This window comes from Arachis ipaensis, chromosome B5 (assembly GCF_059453495.1).
Source record: "Arachis ipaensis isolate K30076 ecotype BB chromosome B5, ASM5945349v1, whole genome shotgun sequence".
NCBI lineage: Eukaryota > Viridiplantae > Streptophyta > Magnoliopsida > Fabales > Fabaceae > Arachis > Arachis ipaensis.
The window spans coordinates 115,220,989-115,240,951 of NC_142440.1; the positions used below are offsets into that span (position 1 = coordinate 115,220,989).

A 19,963-nucleotide genomic window follows, 5' to 3' on the forward strand; every position below is an offset into this window, starting at 1 on the left:
GCCTAAATACTAGTAGAGACTCTCATATGCTCTAGTTCTTACTTCACTTACAGCCACTTGTCTCTTTCTTAGCCGCCTTATATATTTTTCAATTATCTGCATTACGGCACAAAGACCATTCTTTAAAGCACTGCTTTTTGCATTTATCTTTTCCTTTATACACGCATTCCACCACCAGGACTTCTTGTCTCTTGGTCATATCCCTCTAACTTCACCAAAATTTTCTTTTACTATTCTTCTAATAACTTCTACCATCTCCCTCCACATCTTCTCTGCGTTTCCATTCCCTTCCCACTTTGCCTCTTCTTCTACCCATCTTAGAAAGCTTCTTTGTTTCTCACATTTCATCCACCACCACCTCGTCCTTGAGTTCTTCGTATTGTCTTTTCCTCAACTTTTGCTCAACGCGAAAATCCATGACGAGCATCCTATGTTGTGTTAAACTCTCTCCCATAATAATTTTACAATTAATGCAAAATTTTCGGTCGACTCTCCTCAACAAGAAGTCGATTTGAGAGCTTGTCATGCTATTCCTATAGGTTATACGATATTCGTCTCTCTTTTTAAAACATGTATTTGCGATGAGAAGGTCAAAGGTTGAGGAAAAGTCCAACATAGTCTTACCCTCGATATTGGCCACCCCGAAACCATGGCTTCCGCGAATACTTCCATACCCAATTACTTCTCTTCCAACAACATGGCCATTTAAATCTCCTCCTAAGAAAATCTCTAGATCCTCCCAAAACATCATCTTGTGTTGCTTGTCCAAATCCACGTGCAGTGCCTAATCGCTAATCACATGAAAAGTACATCCTTCCACCACAAATTTGATAGAGATTATCCAATTACACACCCTCTTAATATCCACTACGTCCTTCTTCCACTGCTTATCCGCGATAATACCTACCTGATTCCTATTCTTCACCGTTCCTGTATACCAAATTTTGAACTCGAAGAACTCTCTTGTCTTCGGGCTGACCCATTTTGTTTCTTGTAGGCACAGGATGTTTATCTTTTTCCTTGTCATGGTATCCACTACCTCCATGGATTTTCCTGTTAGAGTATCTATATTCCATGTCCCAAATCTCAACCTTCTCTCGCTCCGACCTTTACCTTAATCTTTTTCTTTGTAAACTAACTTATTTACCCTCATCCGTTCACGAAAACACAGGAACCCTTACTCATTTAACACTACACCAGGACACCGATGCAGCGAGTTTTTCTCATTTGACACTGTACGCGATACGCGAGCCATACAGCACGTTGCTTCTGGGCAACAACCTAACTTTAGCGTAATAATATTTTTGATCCATATCATGAAGATTTGACTAAGTTTTTATGTTGGCTGTCGAAGGCCTAACACAACCCTCCTCCTCCTTTATCCAAACTTGGAACCGGCTATATACCGCAGGTGTAGCATAGGTAAAGTTAACCGCTAAATTGAATAAGAAGGAAAATAGATAGTCACCTTGCCTCAAACTCCTCTCACCATCGAACCATGACTTTGGCTCATCATTAACCATGACTGAGCTGAGAAGGTACTTGTAGCAAGGTAGGCTAAAATCCAGTTTCTCCATTTAAAACCAAATCCTTTTCCCTTAACACCTTATCCAGAAACCCCATTTGACCCTATCATAAGCTTCTCAAAATCTAATTTAAACACTAAACACTCTCGCTCACTTTTTCATACCAGAGACCACCTCGTTAGCAATCAAAGCTACATCCAAAATCTACCTGCTACAAAAGCACGTTGACTTTTCGAAATGGTTGTCCCACAAACTTCACACGAGGATTGAAAGGACCTTTGTGATGATCTTATACAAACCAGTGACTAGCGTTATAGTTCTAGAATCTTTGACTCTAATTGACTTGTCTATCTTAGGAATCAGAGTGATGAAAGTAGAAGTAATGTTAACACCAATCTTTCCATTCCTATGAAGTTCATCAAACACCTTGAGAAGATCTTTAAAGATACCCCAGCCGCCGTAAAAAAATGTTGCAGTTAAACCATCTGAACCAAGTGGCTTGTCTTTGTCCATACACCAAATAACTAGCTAATTTCATCTTCCTCTATTGAACAGAGAGAAGGGAAAAATGGAATCTATTATTGAACTTCTCAATTGAAGGTTTACATACATGCACTATAATGAAGTTGATCAAGCCTGTGACTAATTGAGCACTAATTCTAACTAACTGGTACAGCTAATTTAATTTCTAAATAACTTTAACTTATGCTACTAATCAATACATCTAATATCCCCTCTCAAGTTGGAGCATACATGTTGTATGTTCCTAACTTGGCCATGAGAAACTGAAACTAAGGTGCAAAGAGTGCTTTGGTGAGAATATCTGCAAGTTGATGCTTGCTTGGAATGTGCACCAGCTTGATAATTCCAGAAGCGACTTTCTCTCGAGTAAAGTGGCAGCCGATTTCAATATGTTTGGACCTTTCATATAACAGATTGGTAGACATCTGAATAGCCGATATGTTGTCGCAAAAAACCATGGTTGAATGGACCTCATCGTGCATGAATTTTAGCAAAGCAACAAGCGAAAGGACCTCACAAGCAGCATTTGCCAACGGCCGATATTCAACCTCGATCGAGCTTCTGGAAACTACATCTTGTTTCTTACTCTTCCACGATATCAGAGAATCACCCAAAAAAGTGCAATACCCAGTGGTGGATCGCCTCGTATCTAAACAGCCCCCCCAGTCCGCATCAGTGTACATTGCGAGATTGAATTTGGACTTAGAGGAGAAAAGGAGCCCTTGTCCCGGTGCAGCTTTCAAGTAACGTGGACCTGATGAGTGGCATTCAATGGGGAAGGGGCGCGGATCGGACATAAACCGGGCCAATTTCACTACTGCGAAGGTAATGTCTGGCCTGGAAATTGTTAAATACATGAGGCGGCCAATCAGTCTTCTATAGTTGGACGGGTCAGGTACGAGAACGCCTTTACCAGCTCGAAGTTTCAGATTTGCATCCATAGGCGTGGTGGCAGGCTTATATCCTCAGTAACCTGTCTCTTCCAATAACGACAACACATACTTTCTTTGAGTAAGCACGATGCTAGCTTTAGAGTGTGCAAGTTCCAAACCCAGAAAAAACTTGAGGTCACCCAAGATTTTGAGCTTGAAAATTGATTGGTGTTTCAGCTTAACGTTGTCAACCATCTCTTGCTTGGGGGCAGCAATGATGATATCATCCACATAAACAATGAGGAAAGTAGTCGCATCGCCTTCTCCCAAAGCAAATAGAGTGTAATCCTGTTTGCATTGTGGGAACCCGTGGCTGAGGAGAGTGTTGCAGAATTTGGTAAACCATTGCCGTGAAGCTTGCCTTAGACCATACAAGGACCTTGTGAGCTTGCAAACTAATCCCCCTTTCCGTTGAGGATGGCCCAAGGGTAACTCCGTGTAAACTTCTTCATCTAATTCGCCGTTGAGAAACACATTGTTGATATCTAATTGGAGAAGACTCCAATTCTTGACAGTAGCAATGGTGAGGAGAGTCCTTACTGTGGTGATTTTTGCGACCGGGCTAAAGGTATCCCGAAAGTCAATCCCGGCTTGTTGAGTGTAGCCTTTGGCGACGAGGCGTGCCTCATAGCGCTCCAGTGTACCATCAGCCTTTAATTTGGCTTTGTACACCCACCGGCACCCGATTGCACGTTTGGCTTTGGGTAATTCGACCAAGACCCAAGTGTTATTGGCTTCGAGGGCGTCTAGCTCTTCTTGCATGGCCTGCCGCCACTCTTTGAACTTGACAGCTTGGTGATAGAACTGAGGTTCAGGAATGATGTCCAACTGAGCAATGGAGTTGTGATATTTAGAGCTGAGCTTGTGAGTACTCAGATGGTTAGTGAGAGGATATCGTGTTGAGGTATGGTACACATAGTCATTTAGATATGATGGTGGCTGAGTGTGTCGGGTAGATTGGCGTAATGGTGGTGGCTGAGGCCGAGTGTTGGGGACAATGGAAGAAAAGCTTGGAGAATGGGGTGCGGATGTGGAATTGGTGTGAGGCGAAGGTGGTAAATGTGATGGAATAGGATCTAGAATAGGCTTAGGTAGTGCAAAGTCATGAAACTGTGTTGGATTGAAGATGAGGGGATTGACTAAAGGGCATGATGTTTTCATGAAATACAATGTCTCTAGATATGAAGAACTGTTTGGTGCGCAGAATGTAAAGTTTATATCCTTTATAGCCAATAGGTCAGCTCTTGGGCAAAATTTAGTCCTAGAATTGGGAGTAGTTGCTGCATAGGTAAGTCATCCAAAACTTCTCAAGGAATCATAGTTGGGTGTCTTGCCAAAAAGGAGTTCAAATGGTGACTTGAAATGTAGAAGTTTGCTGGGAGTTCGGTTGATAATGAAGGCAGCAGTGATGATGCATTCACCCCAAAAGGAAATGGGCACTTTGGATTGGAAAAGTAATGCTCTTGCAACATTCAAAAGGTGTTGATGCTTGCGTTCCACAACGGCTTTCTGTTGCGGACGATAAGGACATGAGAGTTGCTGCAAGACTCCCCGTTGCTGCAGGAATGCATCGAGAGCAAGTTCTTTGGCATTATCCGACCTGAAACACTTAATTCTTTGGCCAAATTAAGTTTCAATCAAGGCAAAAAAATTCTTTAAGCAGTCTGTAGCCTTAGACTTGTGAGTTAGCATATAAATCCAGCAAAAACGAGATGCATCATCAACAATTGTCAAGAAGAAACGTTTTCCATTATAAGTTGGGATATGGTAAGGTCCCCAAACATCGCAATGTATAAGGTCAAAAGCATTGGAGGACATGTTATTATGTGATTCAAAAGGAAGTCTTTTGAATTTCGCTAAGAGACAAACTTCACAAGTGTGATGGGCTGACTTATTTGGTGATTGCAAGATGTTATCTAAATGTTGTAAAACACTAGAAGGAGCATGTCCTAAACGTGCATGCCATAATTGGGATTTGCACAAATTTATTTGATTAAAACTAGTATGAAAGGCCGGATTAGACTGAGTAGAACATAAGGATCTGAGGAACCATATGATGATGACTTGGTTGGGGTGTCGGCTTTCAGGATATAAAGTCCCTGCTGCAGGCTACCCTTCCCAATCTTCTTCGAACACTTGTTGTCCTGAATAACAGAGTGTATCCAATAGTCACAGTGAGTGAAGAATTGGAAAGTAAGGCGGACACTGATAGTAAATTGACTCCAATTCAGGCACATAAAGCACATTGTGGAGTGTAATATTGTTATTGATGAAAACTGACCCTATGAAATTCGCAGAAAAAATGTCACCATTTGGTAAAGAAACTGAAAAATTCTTAGAGGTATGAATGGACTCAAAAAGTGATAAATCACAAGCAATATGTATAGTGGCTCCACTATCCAAGATCCAAGCATTATTGGGTAAATTTGACCTTAACATGGATGTGTTGAGAACAATACCTACTGGGGTTGCGACGCCTGTGGATTCAGGAGTTGGAATTTCCTGAATTTGGTGATGGTTGAGTAAGGACAAGAGTTGTTGAACTAGAGCAGAAGTCAGGTTGGGAGTGGCAGGTGTTGACGGTTCCAAATTGACAGACACATTGTGCACGGATGGCCTCGTGCCTCTCCCTTTGCCAAAATTTGGTGGGAACTCGTGGAGCTTATAGCACTTATCGATTGTGTGCCCAAGAAGGCCACAATGAGAGCAGAGAGGACGATCTTTCTTGAGTGTGCCTCGGCCACGACCTTGAGGCTGAGTGGCATGAGGATTGCGGGCGAGGAAAGCGACCTGAGGTTGTGGCAGTGAATTCAAGGAAGCTCCTAATGCTCGATGTTTCTCTTCTTGAGTCACCAAAGATAGCAACTTGTTAATCGCAGGCAGAGGTTCCATGAGTAGGATTTGGCCCCGAATTTGAGAGTAAGACTCGTCTAGTCCCATCAAGAAGCAATGGACGTATTCTGCTTGAAGAAATTCTTGCATAGCTTGAGCATCACCACAGTTGCATTGTACGGGTCTGTAGGAGTTCAATTCCTCCCAAAGAACTTTGATCTTGGTAAAGTATTGTGAGATGGTCATCGTGCCTTAGCGGAGATTCATCAAATCACATTTTAACTCGAAAACACGAGGGACATTGCCATGCTGAAATCGGTCTTTCAAATCATTCCAAAGTTCAGCAGCCGAATTTGTATACACCAGTGAAGTGGCTATCTCTTTTGAAACAGAGTTCAGAATCCAAGTGCTCACTACATCATTGACACACTGCCAGTTTTCAAATTTCTCTGGTTTAGTGGTAGGATCAGGTTGAGGAACAGAACCTGTGATAAAACCAAGCTTTCTCTTGCCATTGAGGGCTTTTCATATAACGCGGCTCCAGGAATGGTAGTTGTCCTCACTGAGTTGTTGAGTGACTAAGATCAAACCTGGTTGATCAGCCGAAAAGAGATTGTATGGATCGATCGTCATGGATGAAGCTGAAGAAGCAGTCGAAGACAGTGAAACGGAAGGATCCATGAACACGCACGATGAATGTCTTCTCTTCGAGGCTCGTTGATCAGAAATTGCTGTTTCGATTCAAGAACAGGGATGAAACAAGCAAGATCTCATCAATCTCTATCGTGTGAGCCAAGAAGAGAGGAAGAAAGAAAGAGATCGAGGAAAGAAGATGCAGAAATGGCAGAGAGGAGAGGGAGAGGAAGAGAGAGAGAGAGTGGACGGTTACGGAAGCTTCAAGAAGGCTTTGCTTCTGATACCATATTGAACAGAGAGAAGGGAAAAATGGAATCTGTTATTGAACTTCTCAATTGAAGGTTTATATACATGCACTATAATGAAGTTGATCAAGCCTGTGACTAATTGAGCCCTAATTCTAACTAACTGGTACAGCTAATTTAATTTCTAACTAACTTTAACTTATGCTACTAATCAATACATCTAATATCCTCAAAAGGTCTTCCTAGGAGAGTTGTCTTTCCTTGATGGATGTGGGATAGATCTAAACCGTCAAAAAAAGGTCCAGAAGACAACACTGCACGTGGAGGCCCGTGATGAAATTTGGGGAGACGTGGCTCGGGCAACCGGACCGACGGCCAATGCATCTCACCCTCCAGAGGTCAGCCTATGGTTGCTCTGTCCATAGTGGTAAGAGAGAAGTTCAGGTACTCCACTAAGAAGAGTGGCTCGGTGATTTTGAGAAAAAGGAGAGAATGTAAAGAAATTACTGTTCACTCAATTCTTTATTGGATAAAATGTGAATCAGATTCAGAATAATAGAAACAGTTAATAGAAATAATCCAGAAATGAGTTGACGAATAAGCTATTGAATACTCTCTAATCATATTGATAGGATCCTGGTATCCACATAGAAAATATGAAGGAGAACGACCTTGTATTTCTGAATGCAGAATCGTATTAAGAAATATCAGTGAATACAGGAGGAATTTAAAAACAGACAAAAAGAGGCTTGATTTTCTCCTAAGCCTTGTTAGAACAGGTACCAGGAAATGAAAGTAATTGTAATGTTGCTGTAGGATCAATGGTAACCCCAAACCCATGGGGGATAACACTAATTTGTGGAAGTGCAAGAGCTCCAACAATCGCCAAGTAATATGTTACAAATTATCAGCCACTCCTGGTCTCCTACGAATCATTGTTTCTGTTTATTTAGAGTCAATAACTCCTAACTAATTAATGGTCCTAACAAGTTCCAATTCCAAATTCTTGTATATCCCCCCTCCATCCTACTCCCTTGAAAATAATATCTCCTTACAAAATCACACAGGATTGCCACTCTCTATTCCCTCTCTGCCATCTCATCAGTTTGTTAGGCACATTAAGAGCTCGCACACCTTTCAATTTCCCTCATTTAATAACTATTGGGACTTGCATAAAATTCTCCCCACCCCGGTGTTCCTATGCATCAATCACTAAGTACGATGAACATAACTGATCAAACATATGGGGTCAATCATTGAAATATAAAACCAGATTCAAAGAACATAAAATAACAAAGTTTTAAGGAGTTCCTGACCAGAGATACGACAGCTGTAAGTAGCATCCTCTTCATCAGCAATGAACTGGTTGGCATCTGTTGTCCATGTATGAACCTAGAAAGTGATAGAACAAATCCTAAGTGTCATTATTTTTAATTTTTATTAGTCAAGATGCAAATCCAGAAAACTTGGAAAAGACAGGTTGAACCAATGGTGCCACTATACACCCATAATTTTTAATCTGTCAAGGAATTAAACCAAATATATGTCCTATCTCAAACCAACAATCCACAATTGCTCCAGCGTATTCTTATTATTTCATTCAATCAATATCAGTTGAGAGAAATTTATTGATAACTCGGTCAAGTTTTAGGAGGAAATATGAGGCTTGTTCGATAGCCTTGTAGCTAGAGGTAGAGAGATCGAAGGAGTCATTAAAAGAAACTCAAGTATAAATGGGCTAGACACATATGCTTTATAACAGACCACTATGGTGTCGCTGAATCCATATAGCTAACCCCATCTAGTGGGATAAAACTTTGTTGTTGTTGTAGTGCGCAAATATAGGTCCTGCTTTGTAGCAAAATGAACACTCTTCCTAATTGAGGAAACACTCCACCGGTGATTTAGTGGCAAGTAAGGATGCATATATCTTATCCTTCTTTAGAGACTAGAGTTCATAACCATAGGACCTCATGCACCGAGCGACCCATTTTTCATATACCAGAATGTTGTGGGTGCAAGATCTAGTGCTGAAGAAGAATATTGGCCCATGGCATTAACCTCCTGCGAGCTTATGTGGCTGAAACAACTTGCAGAAATCCAATTTGGGACAATCAAACCAATGACACTTACATGTGACAACCAGGGGGCTTTGCACATCACTTCTAATCCAATCTCACGGTAGTTAATTATGTATATCCTGTAATTATGTACAGAATCCCTTTTTCAAGCTATATAAACTTTGCTCCCCTGTGTACCTCAACACACAGAATTCTCATGTCTTTTCTCCCCTTCTCTAACACTCAACAGTTCATCAGTTCCAACATATAAAATATAAATCCAATACCCCTTGGTGCAACACACGATGAGCATGATAAAACTAACTACAAGATTCTCATCGATCTTTCCCTTTCATATATATGACACAAAAATGCATAAATATGCAAACCATAAGATGTATGCAGTTGCAACTTGCACATGTGGTAAAAAAAAGACAAAAATATTAGACTTCCATCCATCCTAATACAGTGAAATAGGTACTAAAAAGTCATTGGCATTGCATGGGATCAACCAGCAAGATAGCGGAAGAAAAGCATATGAACTAGGAGTAATGCAAAGACTCAAAATGTAATACCTGTTGTTCAGTCATCTGAAGAAAAGCAATAGTGTGGAAAACCAATTCTTTGGCATTCTCTAGAACCAGCTACAGAAAAGAAAAACACATTTAACAAAAACAAAACTAAATAAAACCCTTCACAATAGAGAAAATTATCAGAAAATAACATTTTATAATGTTGCAAACCAAACCTGGCTTAGTCTTGAATTACCCACAATGGTCAATAGAAGTTCAAACAGCTGTATAGAAGTTAAGAACCAAAAATATAGTTAAAAAGTTATGATGAGAAATCAAGGAAACAAAAGCATATAAAACTATGTAGACCTGACTGAACCAGTTCAAATAAACCAGTTGATTACTTGACATCCAAGCACTACAACATTTAATCCTTTCAAATTATTCAGCAAAACATTTACAAGAACTAAGGAAAGATAAAAATCAAAAACTATAGGCGGCCCTCTCTGCTAATAAGTTGATCAAACCACTACATTTAATAACAGGGAACAATATCATTGTCATTTCAGGAACTTCAATATCTTCTGCAGAATCTGTTGAGTAACTTTGATAATTAAATTTAGGGTGCGTTTGGATAGAATATTCTTAAATTTCATTGTATTTCAAATATAAAGGAATTTAAATTCTGTAATTAAACTCCCTTCAATTTTAAAATTTTTTGTTTGGTTGAAGTAATTATATTAGTTGTATTTTTAAAATGCTTTGTTTTGGAAAAGATAGTTAGATTATCTTCATTAATAAAATATATAGTTGATTTTATCATTTATCAGTTTAAGTGTTAATTAATGCATATAAATGCATTTTGAAGTGAGGTAGAGAGAGAAACTCCTCTTTTGGGGGAATTAAAATTCCTCATTTTTAATAGCCAAAACCCCTCGATAAAATCCCTTGAATTTTGAAATTCTCTTTAGAAAATATCCAAACACATTGTTTCGCCATTAAGAAATTCAAAAATGGTGCTGACCAATAGATATCTGAAATTTGGATTGATTAACCAAGGATATCTTTAATAGGGTTCTAGTTCCCCATTTACTCAATAATAAGAGACACACATAAAAATAAAGTAACTGGAAAGGAAATTGAAGAAACCACCTATAATAGGGGAAATCAATTAGTTAGTTGACTGACATGAAAAATATCTCCAATAGTGGAATGTCCATTCTGATATCATAAAATCATACAATAAACATAACAACTATCTGTTTTATTATCACCTGGATAACAAAAGAATCAAGGCTTTTCTCTGAGCCGTCAGAATCATATCTTCCGTCATATGAATCTTCTGCTCCTTCAATCGATGCCTGCTCATATACTCTCAAAGTGGAGATAAATGTATTCCACAACGGTCCCAGTACAACTACAAGACCAGCATGATGTAGAACAAATATTACAGGACCACCAATAAAAGGCTCGGCATACTAATAAGCAGAAGAACATACCCTCAAATTCGCTTTTGATGAGGCTCGAAAAATATTGGACAAACTGATTCAAGCATTTCACAACCTTGAACAAGGGAAATTCCTTATCACATTATTAATTACAAAACTAAAAAGAAAAATTACGAACAGGACTTTTGAAAGAACCAGACAAACCTCCATTCTGACACTCCAATCGTCTGGATTTTCAGGTTGGACTGGAATTTCTAGAATAGAAGAGAATTGTTGCATCCATGGTTTAATCATAGGAAGAATCAGAGAACTTGTTTCTGTCTGAGCAGAACATCTTGATATATTAATAATTAAAAGAAAAATACACTAATCCAACAATGCACAAGAATCATTCAGTCACTTAGCTGAAAGAAATACCTTATATACACCAGCCATTGTCCCCAACACGGAGGTGCAAGAATACACAATTGAAAGAGCCTTGCTTCTTATGTACATGTCATATATCTAAATGCAAAATCAGATATACAATATGCTCAGCGTACAGAAAAATGCTCATTTCCATTCTATATTATTTTATTTTGTCAAGAATTCATTGATCATGGGTAAGTATGAAAATGAATTATCAACAAGATTAGATTAGTAAAAATATTTCAACATTGGTTAAAGGAAATCGCACTAATAAAATAAAAATGAATTTTTTTACAGCTGACAAAGCTAATATGCAATAATGCAAGATACCAGTAGGCAGAAAGGACCATTATCTATAACCAGACCTGTCAATTTCATTCCAATATGCTCCCCTCTTTTCCTAGATTAGAAGTTACTGTTAATGTAGAGAAAATAGAAGAAAGAACTCATTGCATTTTCATTTCGTCCAAAGAGATGTATATATAAAGATATCTATCACTACTATCACAAATGCTAAACTACTATCAACCAACTACATTAATAAATGCTAAGCTACTAACAACCAACTACATGCTGACTTTCAACACTCCCCATCAAGCTTGAGTATATAGATCATATACACCAATATGTTTAGTCCTCTCATGAAAGACAGCATTAGAAGCAATATCTGCCATGACCAGATCCCTTATTCGAACAACTATGCACAACAAAATAATATCAATGAAATTTTGCAAGGCCACAAAAAGCTATTTTCTTTTGTGTGTGTTATGTGCAGGGAAAACTTAGAATAAATTTTCCTTGCAGTGGCTTATGGCTGACTCTTTATGTAATACTTTATTTGTCATCTTTGGTGAGTGTTTGATCTGCCCTACAAACTTATGTCAATTTCAACTTGATTAGGTTTACTAGTTGTAGGTGTAGGAAAGATTTAGTGGAATCCATGTCAGCAGTTGGAGTATTTGGTTGAAGGTTACCCACCCTCACTGAAAGATTTTCAAATAAGCAAGTTTTATGGGATAGGATTAGAAATTAGACCTCTATTTCGTGTAAAGCTCGTGATCTTTGATGGCATGAAAATTTTTCAAAGCATACTCAACAAGGAATTCCTTTTTTCCCTAAAGAAAATAGCAATGAGTTGGTAAACATCATGGAGGATAGTTCCATTTGATATCATATTGAATTGGTGGAAAAATAATAATAAATTAGAAGTGAAGGTGAAACAAGTATATGTGGCTTCAATCCTTAGGTTCAATTCTTGCTCTCTTGAGGATAGACATTGATCAACACTATACACCATGCAAAGAAAAAAAAAAAAGACATCCTCTATTATTTTGATGCCACATCCTCTATTATTTTCAGTTTGAAATTTCCATCGTACCCAGTATCATCTTAAGAGTATGGCACAAAACATTAGTCACATGTATCAATTTTGAAATGAACAATCCACCAAAGAGCAACTTAAGAAAATCACCTGGGGAGAGGAGACAACTGTCATCAAACTTGGGAACATGGCAGGTATTAGTGTTGGAACCATTTTATCATCCAAGTCCGCACAAAGAAGAGCCAAGCATCTCATAGCTCCATGCACTAAAGTAAAATTACGTGAGGAGATAAAAGCAAGTGTATTAACATAGTGATTCCACAAACATAGTAACACCAAAATCAACAACAAACCCCCCAAAATAACAAAAGAAAAAACAAACAGGTATCACAAATTTATTTACAGTACAAGAAAAAAGTGAAATTGAAAGAAAATCAACTAGTAAGCTGCATCATGCCATATTTCATTGGTATATGAACTGGGTGGCCAATGATCCAAGCATAGTAACAACATGCTAAGAAAACCAAAGGGCAAAACAAAAAAGTGATCTTTTAATCCAATGTTGTCTCTACAAGAAAATAGAGCCCGTTTCATCTGACGCAAAAGTTGTTCACACACATAAAATGCCACAATCACCAAGTTATACAAAAATGCATACCTCCATTTAAGTTGGTTTGATTGTTAATCAAATTTAACAGAACTGGTAACAAGTCTGGCCATGATTCTGGCCAGTCATACACTGCAATGGATGCCACAGCCATACCAATAGCTGTGCAGATTTTCCTATGACCGTCATCCAATGCTAACAGAAGTATTCTGCGTACAATTTCCTGATGATGAAACATGATGTAGCTAGCATGAGAAGCAAGCATAGTTGTAGAAAATTTCATTAAATGGCCTTCAACAGATGAATAAACCCTAAATCTTAATTCCAAAAAATCTTTAGAAAACAACAACCAAGTCTTTTCCACTAAGTGGAAACAATATCAGTACATACAACCATTTATAGTAAGCTTAATAATTTTGGAAATGAGAATATATTTACCTTCTCATCGTCAGGAACAACAGGAGGTTCAAAAGAGTCCTCACCCTCATACCAATGCTTTTTAACAAACTGCTTAAGAAGGACTGCAGCTAAGTATAGGAATGTTAAGTAATCAAATTTCATAAGATTGTTTTCCTTTCTTTTGAAACAGTTGACTATTTAACTGACATGAGGAAAGAATGTCCTGATTACTTAAATCATTGGAAAGATTCAAATTTTCAAAACAAGGAAAACGGCCACCAATGATGAAAAGTAGCATAATGAATGTTACTTTCAGCAGTTGATATAAAAACTTATCACAAAACAAGAAAAGATTCAGGAAAATATTTCAACTCCAAATGAAAATTGAAAATAAAAATTACGGGATAACTAGGAAGAAGGATATCTGACGCAATCCCACGGCAAATTCCTTATTTGCAGCAACTTTTGTTAATGCACTGCCAAATCCTACAAGGCCATTCAGATTGACAATTTCAATTAATGCAACACACACCATATTGAGACAACATAGCAATTTACCATTAAAATACAGCAATATCCAAGCTAGAAGTTGAAATATAAGAAGAACTGAACCAATTCTCATTGCCCTAAAACTAATGAGAAAATTATGTGCACTTAGCATGAAAGTTAGTATGACCACGGGCATTGCTCCTATCACTATCAGCCCATGAAGAACTTGAAAACATGCCAAAAGTTATATGAATTATAAGAAAAACATCACTAGCAGTTAAAAGAGAATAAATGACTTTGAGCAGAAAATAAACCATTCCTCATTTATAAAGCTCCCTCATTTTACATACAATATTGATCCATATTCTTCCAACCCAATTAAGAGATAACACAGTAATTCAATTTAATTAAAGAAGAAATATTATGATCAAGGTACAAACAGCACAGTGGACCACAGGTCCTCAATGTATAAAAGAGTATTCGCCCAAATTTATTATCCATTCCCACTTATTAAGACAGAAACCTTACTAATAATCTAATATCTATCCCCAGCATCATGTTCTTTTAATAGAAAAGAAATTTATTGAAAGATAAGACAATGTGCACAACAAGGTTAGACATCCTCACATAATAGAGTAAGCTAGAAAACTCTCGAATTACATTAGAAGAGACAGGACTTAAGAAACTGACTCTACCAGCCAGAACTCCTAGGTAGATTAGGATATCTAACTTACAGGTTAAATACCTAATATACCCTTGATGAGCTTGTTCAACAAGCCTCCTCTACAATACTATATAAGCTAACTGAAATTTAGTAACTCAAAGCAACAAATTCAGAAAATATCTTCTCTCCCTTTTCTCTCTATTCTCTCTTCTTTCCAGCTTCTGTTATGGTATCAAGGGCTTCCATTGCATAACTTCAACGGAAACTCTGATGCATTCCTACTCGGAGCAATCAGCTCTGCCACTTCCTATCTCTGAAGCGCCACCGAGAATGCTACCTACACTGTCCTTGAGGCAACACGACCGAAACTTCCTCCTCCGGTGCCATCAAGAACTCGCCACCATCAAGAGCAACAGGCTCTACAACCTTGTTTACCAAACAGCTGTGCATCCAACTCATTTTCTGTCGGTGGAAGATGCTCTCGCAACAAAAAGTCTCCGCCAAATACGAACTCTTACCTGAATCTTCTAGTCTACTTCCTTCTAAATTGAGGTGTAAAGTAAATAGATAGTTAGTGGTTAGTTTATGTATAGATGGTGGACAGTTAGTGGTTAAGATATTTTTAGCTGATCGTTAGTTGGTTAAGATATTCTGTAATAGTTTGCCATAAATAGCAGGTTTGCTAATAGATTCAGTTTTCTTGCCATTTACACCAATTCACTTCTTTCTCTTTCTCCATTAGTTGCAAGCTCTCTCCCTTTTCCTCTCACCTCATATCTCCTCTCTTCCACTCTTCACATGGTATCATCGCTAGGTTTGATTCATGACCAATTGCAATGGCGTCCCTTCCCCTCATCTCCTGCTTCTTCCTCTTCTCTTAAACTCACACAAAAGAGTCTGATGAGAACTACTTTATCCTACAGAATTTCAAATCTGGTTCGGGTAACAGTTCCAATCAGCGAATTCTAAAGAAGTTCTTAATCTACTCTATCCTAAGATTCATTGATCCAACCTTTCAAGATTTAGCTCATGATTCTTGATTCCTATCTCAATTGAGGTTTGTGCTCTATTCTGATCTTCAATGGATGTGCAGCAAACTGATTTTGGTAACATTGGTACTCAAAATGTGGATCTCAACACTCTCTCTCAATTGCTTCTTCAATTTCCTCATCTCCAAACTCAACGGAATCAAATCACAGTGCATCCCACTACTGAACCAAATAGTTCCTATTTTCTACATTTAGTCAAAAGTCCCGGTAATCCTCTGATATTGTTTTGTTTCAATTCTCATAATTATACCACCTGGCCTGATTCAATTTGGTTAGTCTTGAAGTCTAAAAACAATATTCCTTTCATTGATGGCTCCCTCCCCAAACCTGACATATCCGACCCACTGTTTAATGCCTGGGATCGCTGCAAAATATATGTTATGGATTAACTTGTCCCTTTCTTAAGACATCACAAAGGGTAATTTCAAGGAATGATGCATCAAATTTATGGAGTGATTTGAGGAGGTATTATACTATTATCAGGGAGATCTTTATCATGTTTCAGAATTGTATGAAAAGTTGTACAATGCAAGACAGGGTGACCTCAGTATAACATCCTATTTCACAAAGGTGAAGGGACTTTGGGAAGAAATTCATAATTTCAGACCAATTGCCTGTGAACTAGTTGCTCCAACATATGCAATTGTGGATTAGGATTGATGAGAACCTATAGAAATGAAGACTATACAACAAGATTCCTTCAAGGCCTCAATGATCAATTTGGTGACTAAAACCCCTCCCTGAAATTGATACAATATTTGCTATACTCACCCAGCAAGAACGCCAAATCAATCCCTTAACTGATAGACCCAAGATTTTATATGTCGCAACTCAAGGAACAAATAGCATTAGGGGCAGAAGCAGGGGAAGATGGGACATGGTAGGTAGAGGTAGAGGCCAAGTACGAGACCATAGCACCAAACATTGTTCCTGTTGTAGAAGAACGGGGCACATAGTAGACACATGTTACAAGAAACATGGCCTTCCTCCACGTGCAAAAGACAGAGACTAGGACTATCAACAATGTTCACTAACGAGAATGATGAATCCAACGACTCACCCAATGCTAGTGTTAAAGACAGTGAGAGTCTATATTGTAGCCTAACCAATGACTAAAGGAATGCACTGATGTCACTCCTACAACAGTCCACCCAACCAATCCAACAATCAATCAGATCTCCACTCCATCAAGCTCAAAAATCTAAAAACCACACAAGGTTCTCTCCTTGCTGTATCCCTCTCAATTAACAAGAAAAAGTTCTGGTGCCTGGGTAGTGAACACAAGTGAAATAGATCATGTTTGCTTCTCTCTCAAATTTTTTCACTCTTTCACTAATATAAATCTTATTGTTGTTAACATGCCTGATGATTCCAGTACTAGAGGCATTTTGCCAACCCCACTTGTACTCAACACTCAGATCACCATTAACTAACAGACCATGTACTGAGCACCAAAAGAAAGCAAGCATCGTCATCATCATAATAATAATAATAAACCAAAAACCCTAAACATAGTATTTCCAACCAAATACACCATAGCACTGCAAAAACTGTGAACAGCCACACAATCTTTGCTTCTTCTACATGTGTCCAAAAACTTTTGAACATAGTGAGTAGAAACTTTGGTAAATTCAAACAATAAACTCACGATCCTCTGAGTTAGTCACTCCTTCAGGTCTGCTTAATTATGAATATCCTCTGTCTTCTACCCCTAATAAAAGTTTATAGTCACTTCAGAATTGAGATATTGGCATGTTTAGTTGTAGACTTTATTTCCAGATTCTAACTCACTCCTTATACACAACCTCTTTCTACCTGGATAAACCCATCCAGAAGTTGGAAGCTCCCTCTAAAGTCAAATCCTTTACTTAGATACTTGGGGCTTAAAAGAATTAACGCTAATGATAACTTGCAGGTTCAATAACCACATAAAGCTATGTCCAATGACATGGGTGTGATGTGTAGGGAAAGCTCAGAAACAGTCTTACATTTGCCCTTGCATTGTTCTATTGACTAGGTTTTTTGGTTTTGGGAGCAGGAAAGAGGTGAAATCTTTCTGGCAATGTGCAGTATGCACCAGAGTTGAACACAATTTACGCACCTTTAAAGATAGCTTTTCAGATGAACAAGTTGAATGCGCAGAGGAAAGAGAGGAAAACCTGGCTGGAGAGAGGCTTGATTGAGGGAAGCTTCGGCAAAAGTGCGGACCTCGTGGTTGGGGTCGAGTGTGGCGGACAAGCAGTTGAGCAGCCACTGCTGATCGTGATCCACAACGTTAGCCATTCACCAAACAGAAAGAGAGTTCCTTCTTTCACTGCTGCGTGACCTATTTTTTTTCTTGCTTTTTGTCACTCTTGTTCGAGAGGAGTAAGAACTAGAACTTCCAAGTTAGAAGGTAGTCTTGAGTGCGGCGTTCAAATGGTGAATGGAGGTTTAAGCCTTTATTTGTTTATAAGCATGGGACAACGCCACAACGGGACAGACACAAAATCAGGTGTGGATTTTTTTTTGTTTACCAAAACTAGGAGACTTTAACCCGTGATCTCTTAGATAAATATAGGAAGACTATAATATTTCAGCGATAACTCATTGACAAATTAGGTGTATGTAGATTGGTTTAAGTATTTTTATATTAAAAATAAGAAAAATGTTATTTGTACACTAAAATCAGTTATTCATGTATTTGTATATAATACATGTGTGGTTTAATTTATTTTTAATATATATTTGCGGGACGGATCTATTCCTATGGCTATGGGTGGGGGTGTGGGGGCGCAAGTGCCCCATTACAATTTGAAATTGAATTTCGCTAGGGAGATAATGAGAAATCTTGACCATATGTACAATAGACTTTAAATTTGGTTCAATACAAGGAAAAAAGAAACCCAACACAATTATTTCAAAAAGTTAACTATCTCACGCTAATTTACCAAAAGAAACCCTCCCCCAACCGTCTGCAACCTCCACTCTCATCAATCATCCCACGTGTTAGAAGCTCTCTCACCGGCCATCAAACACCTATCTACATAGTTATTAAAATAATTATCCGACTACCTAATGAAATGATCATCCATTATTTGTTAATTGTATATATTTAAACCGAATCGAATAAAATAATCATCTGCATATACAGTAAATTGACCATCCAACATATTTGACATTTTTTAGAATTAAAATGTCAAAATTATTGTTGGGGTGGTGAAAACTTGAGAAGAAGTAGAGTGAAATCAAGGCACGAAACAACTAAGGAAAGGAAGTAGAAAAGGAAAAAAGAATAGTGAATAATTTTTTGTTGAACTTGGGTTAAAATTTGCAGATGAATTAGTTAATTGACCATGAATGATGAAGTTTTAAGTTTACTCTTGATATAGTTTTAACACTTGACACTACATAATACCAACGAGGATTTGGATTCTACGCTGATTTTCCTTGTTTGGAAATTATGGGTGTGGCTGCGGATGGATTTGCGGGAGAAGGCCGCACACCTACATGTTGGGAGGCTCTGCGAATGACGCACAGTGCGCGAGTCGTACGTTTGCGGGACGCAGTGCGATGTCGGTCAGTCCTCTAGGCGGCGGTGGTTGATGTTGCTAGCGGAGCTTTTACCGGTGAGAAAGGAAGAGACGGGAGGAGAAGAAAGTACCTGAAGAAATCACGTCATATGCGGAGAGGGAATTTGCAGTATATGCAACTGCCGCAGTTGCAAATCTTTATTTTTTTGAATTTAAAATTGAAAATGATTAAAAATTAATTAACTTAATTATTATTTGAATTACATTTTTTTTTATCCCTATTGTACACATTGTACACTAATATCATTGTCTCCCCATACTTTCTCTTTAAAATTTTATTGAGTAATATATAATAATAATATTTATTTGCCCCCACTAAATTATTAAATTTGACCCCACAATAATTTTTTATTCAACTTTCGATACTTAATAGTCAATTTGAGAACTTCATATTAAATGTCCATCATAATGATCAATTTTCAACTTTAAATAAGATTGGTGTTCTTTTTTAAAAATCGACTCGAAAGAATATTATCTATCCATTTGTGTTTCTTCTTTTGAAATTAACTTTAGTTTTTTTCATAATAACTATACTAATTGAATGAACTTTTTCAACTATGAATATCATCAAAAGCTAATTGTATGAAAGTTGAATTTTAAATAATTTTTTAACCACATATACAAAAAAAAAGACATTTTGATTATATTGTCAAGGTTTCAAAGTATAAAATATAAAAAATTAAATTTAAAATTATATGTTATTATTTAAATTATTATTTTAGTATTTTAATTTGTAATTAG

General features: G+C 37.7%; 1 protein-coding gene across 2 annotated transcripts in view; it reads right to left on the reverse strand.

The window, feature by feature from the left end:
- Positions 1 to 18,077, reverse strand: part of LOC107643802 (ARM repeat superfamily protein) — a 34,315-nt gene extending 16,238 nt beyond the window's left edge. The window contains exons 1-12 of one of the 2 annotated variants that reach the window (XM_016347553.3): positions 17,810 to 18,077; positions 13,873 to 13,934; positions 13,488 to 13,580; positions 13,101 to 13,272; positions 12,593 to 12,708; positions 11,131 to 11,217; positions 10,918 to 11,034; positions 10,765 to 10,828; positions 10,540 to 10,682; positions 9,502 to 9,549; positions 9,329 to 9,397; positions 8,010 to 8,085 (exon numbers count right to left, since the gene is read on the reverse strand). In XM_016347553.3, the coding sequence (XP_016203039.1) occupies positions 8,010 to 8,085; positions 9,329 to 9,397; positions 9,502 to 9,549; positions 10,540 to 10,682; positions 10,765 to 10,828; positions 10,918 to 11,034; positions 11,131 to 11,217; positions 12,593 to 12,708; positions 13,101 to 13,272; positions 13,488 to 13,580; positions 13,873 to 13,934; positions 17,810 to 17,933 (1,171 nt within the window). In that variant the 5' untranslated portion in view covers positions 17,934 to 18,077. Of the gene's footprint in view, positions 1 to 8,009; positions 8,086 to 9,328; positions 9,398 to 9,501; positions 9,550 to 10,539; positions 10,683 to 10,764; positions 10,829 to 10,917; positions 11,035 to 11,130; positions 11,218 to 11,486; positions 11,568 to 12,592; positions 12,709 to 13,100; positions 13,273 to 13,487; positions 13,581 to 13,872; positions 13,935 to 17,809 lie in introns of those variants that run through there. The other variant, XM_088486209.1, reaches the window with a different exon arrangement.
- Between the last annotated feature and the right edge of the window lie 1,886 nt (positions 18,078 to 19,963).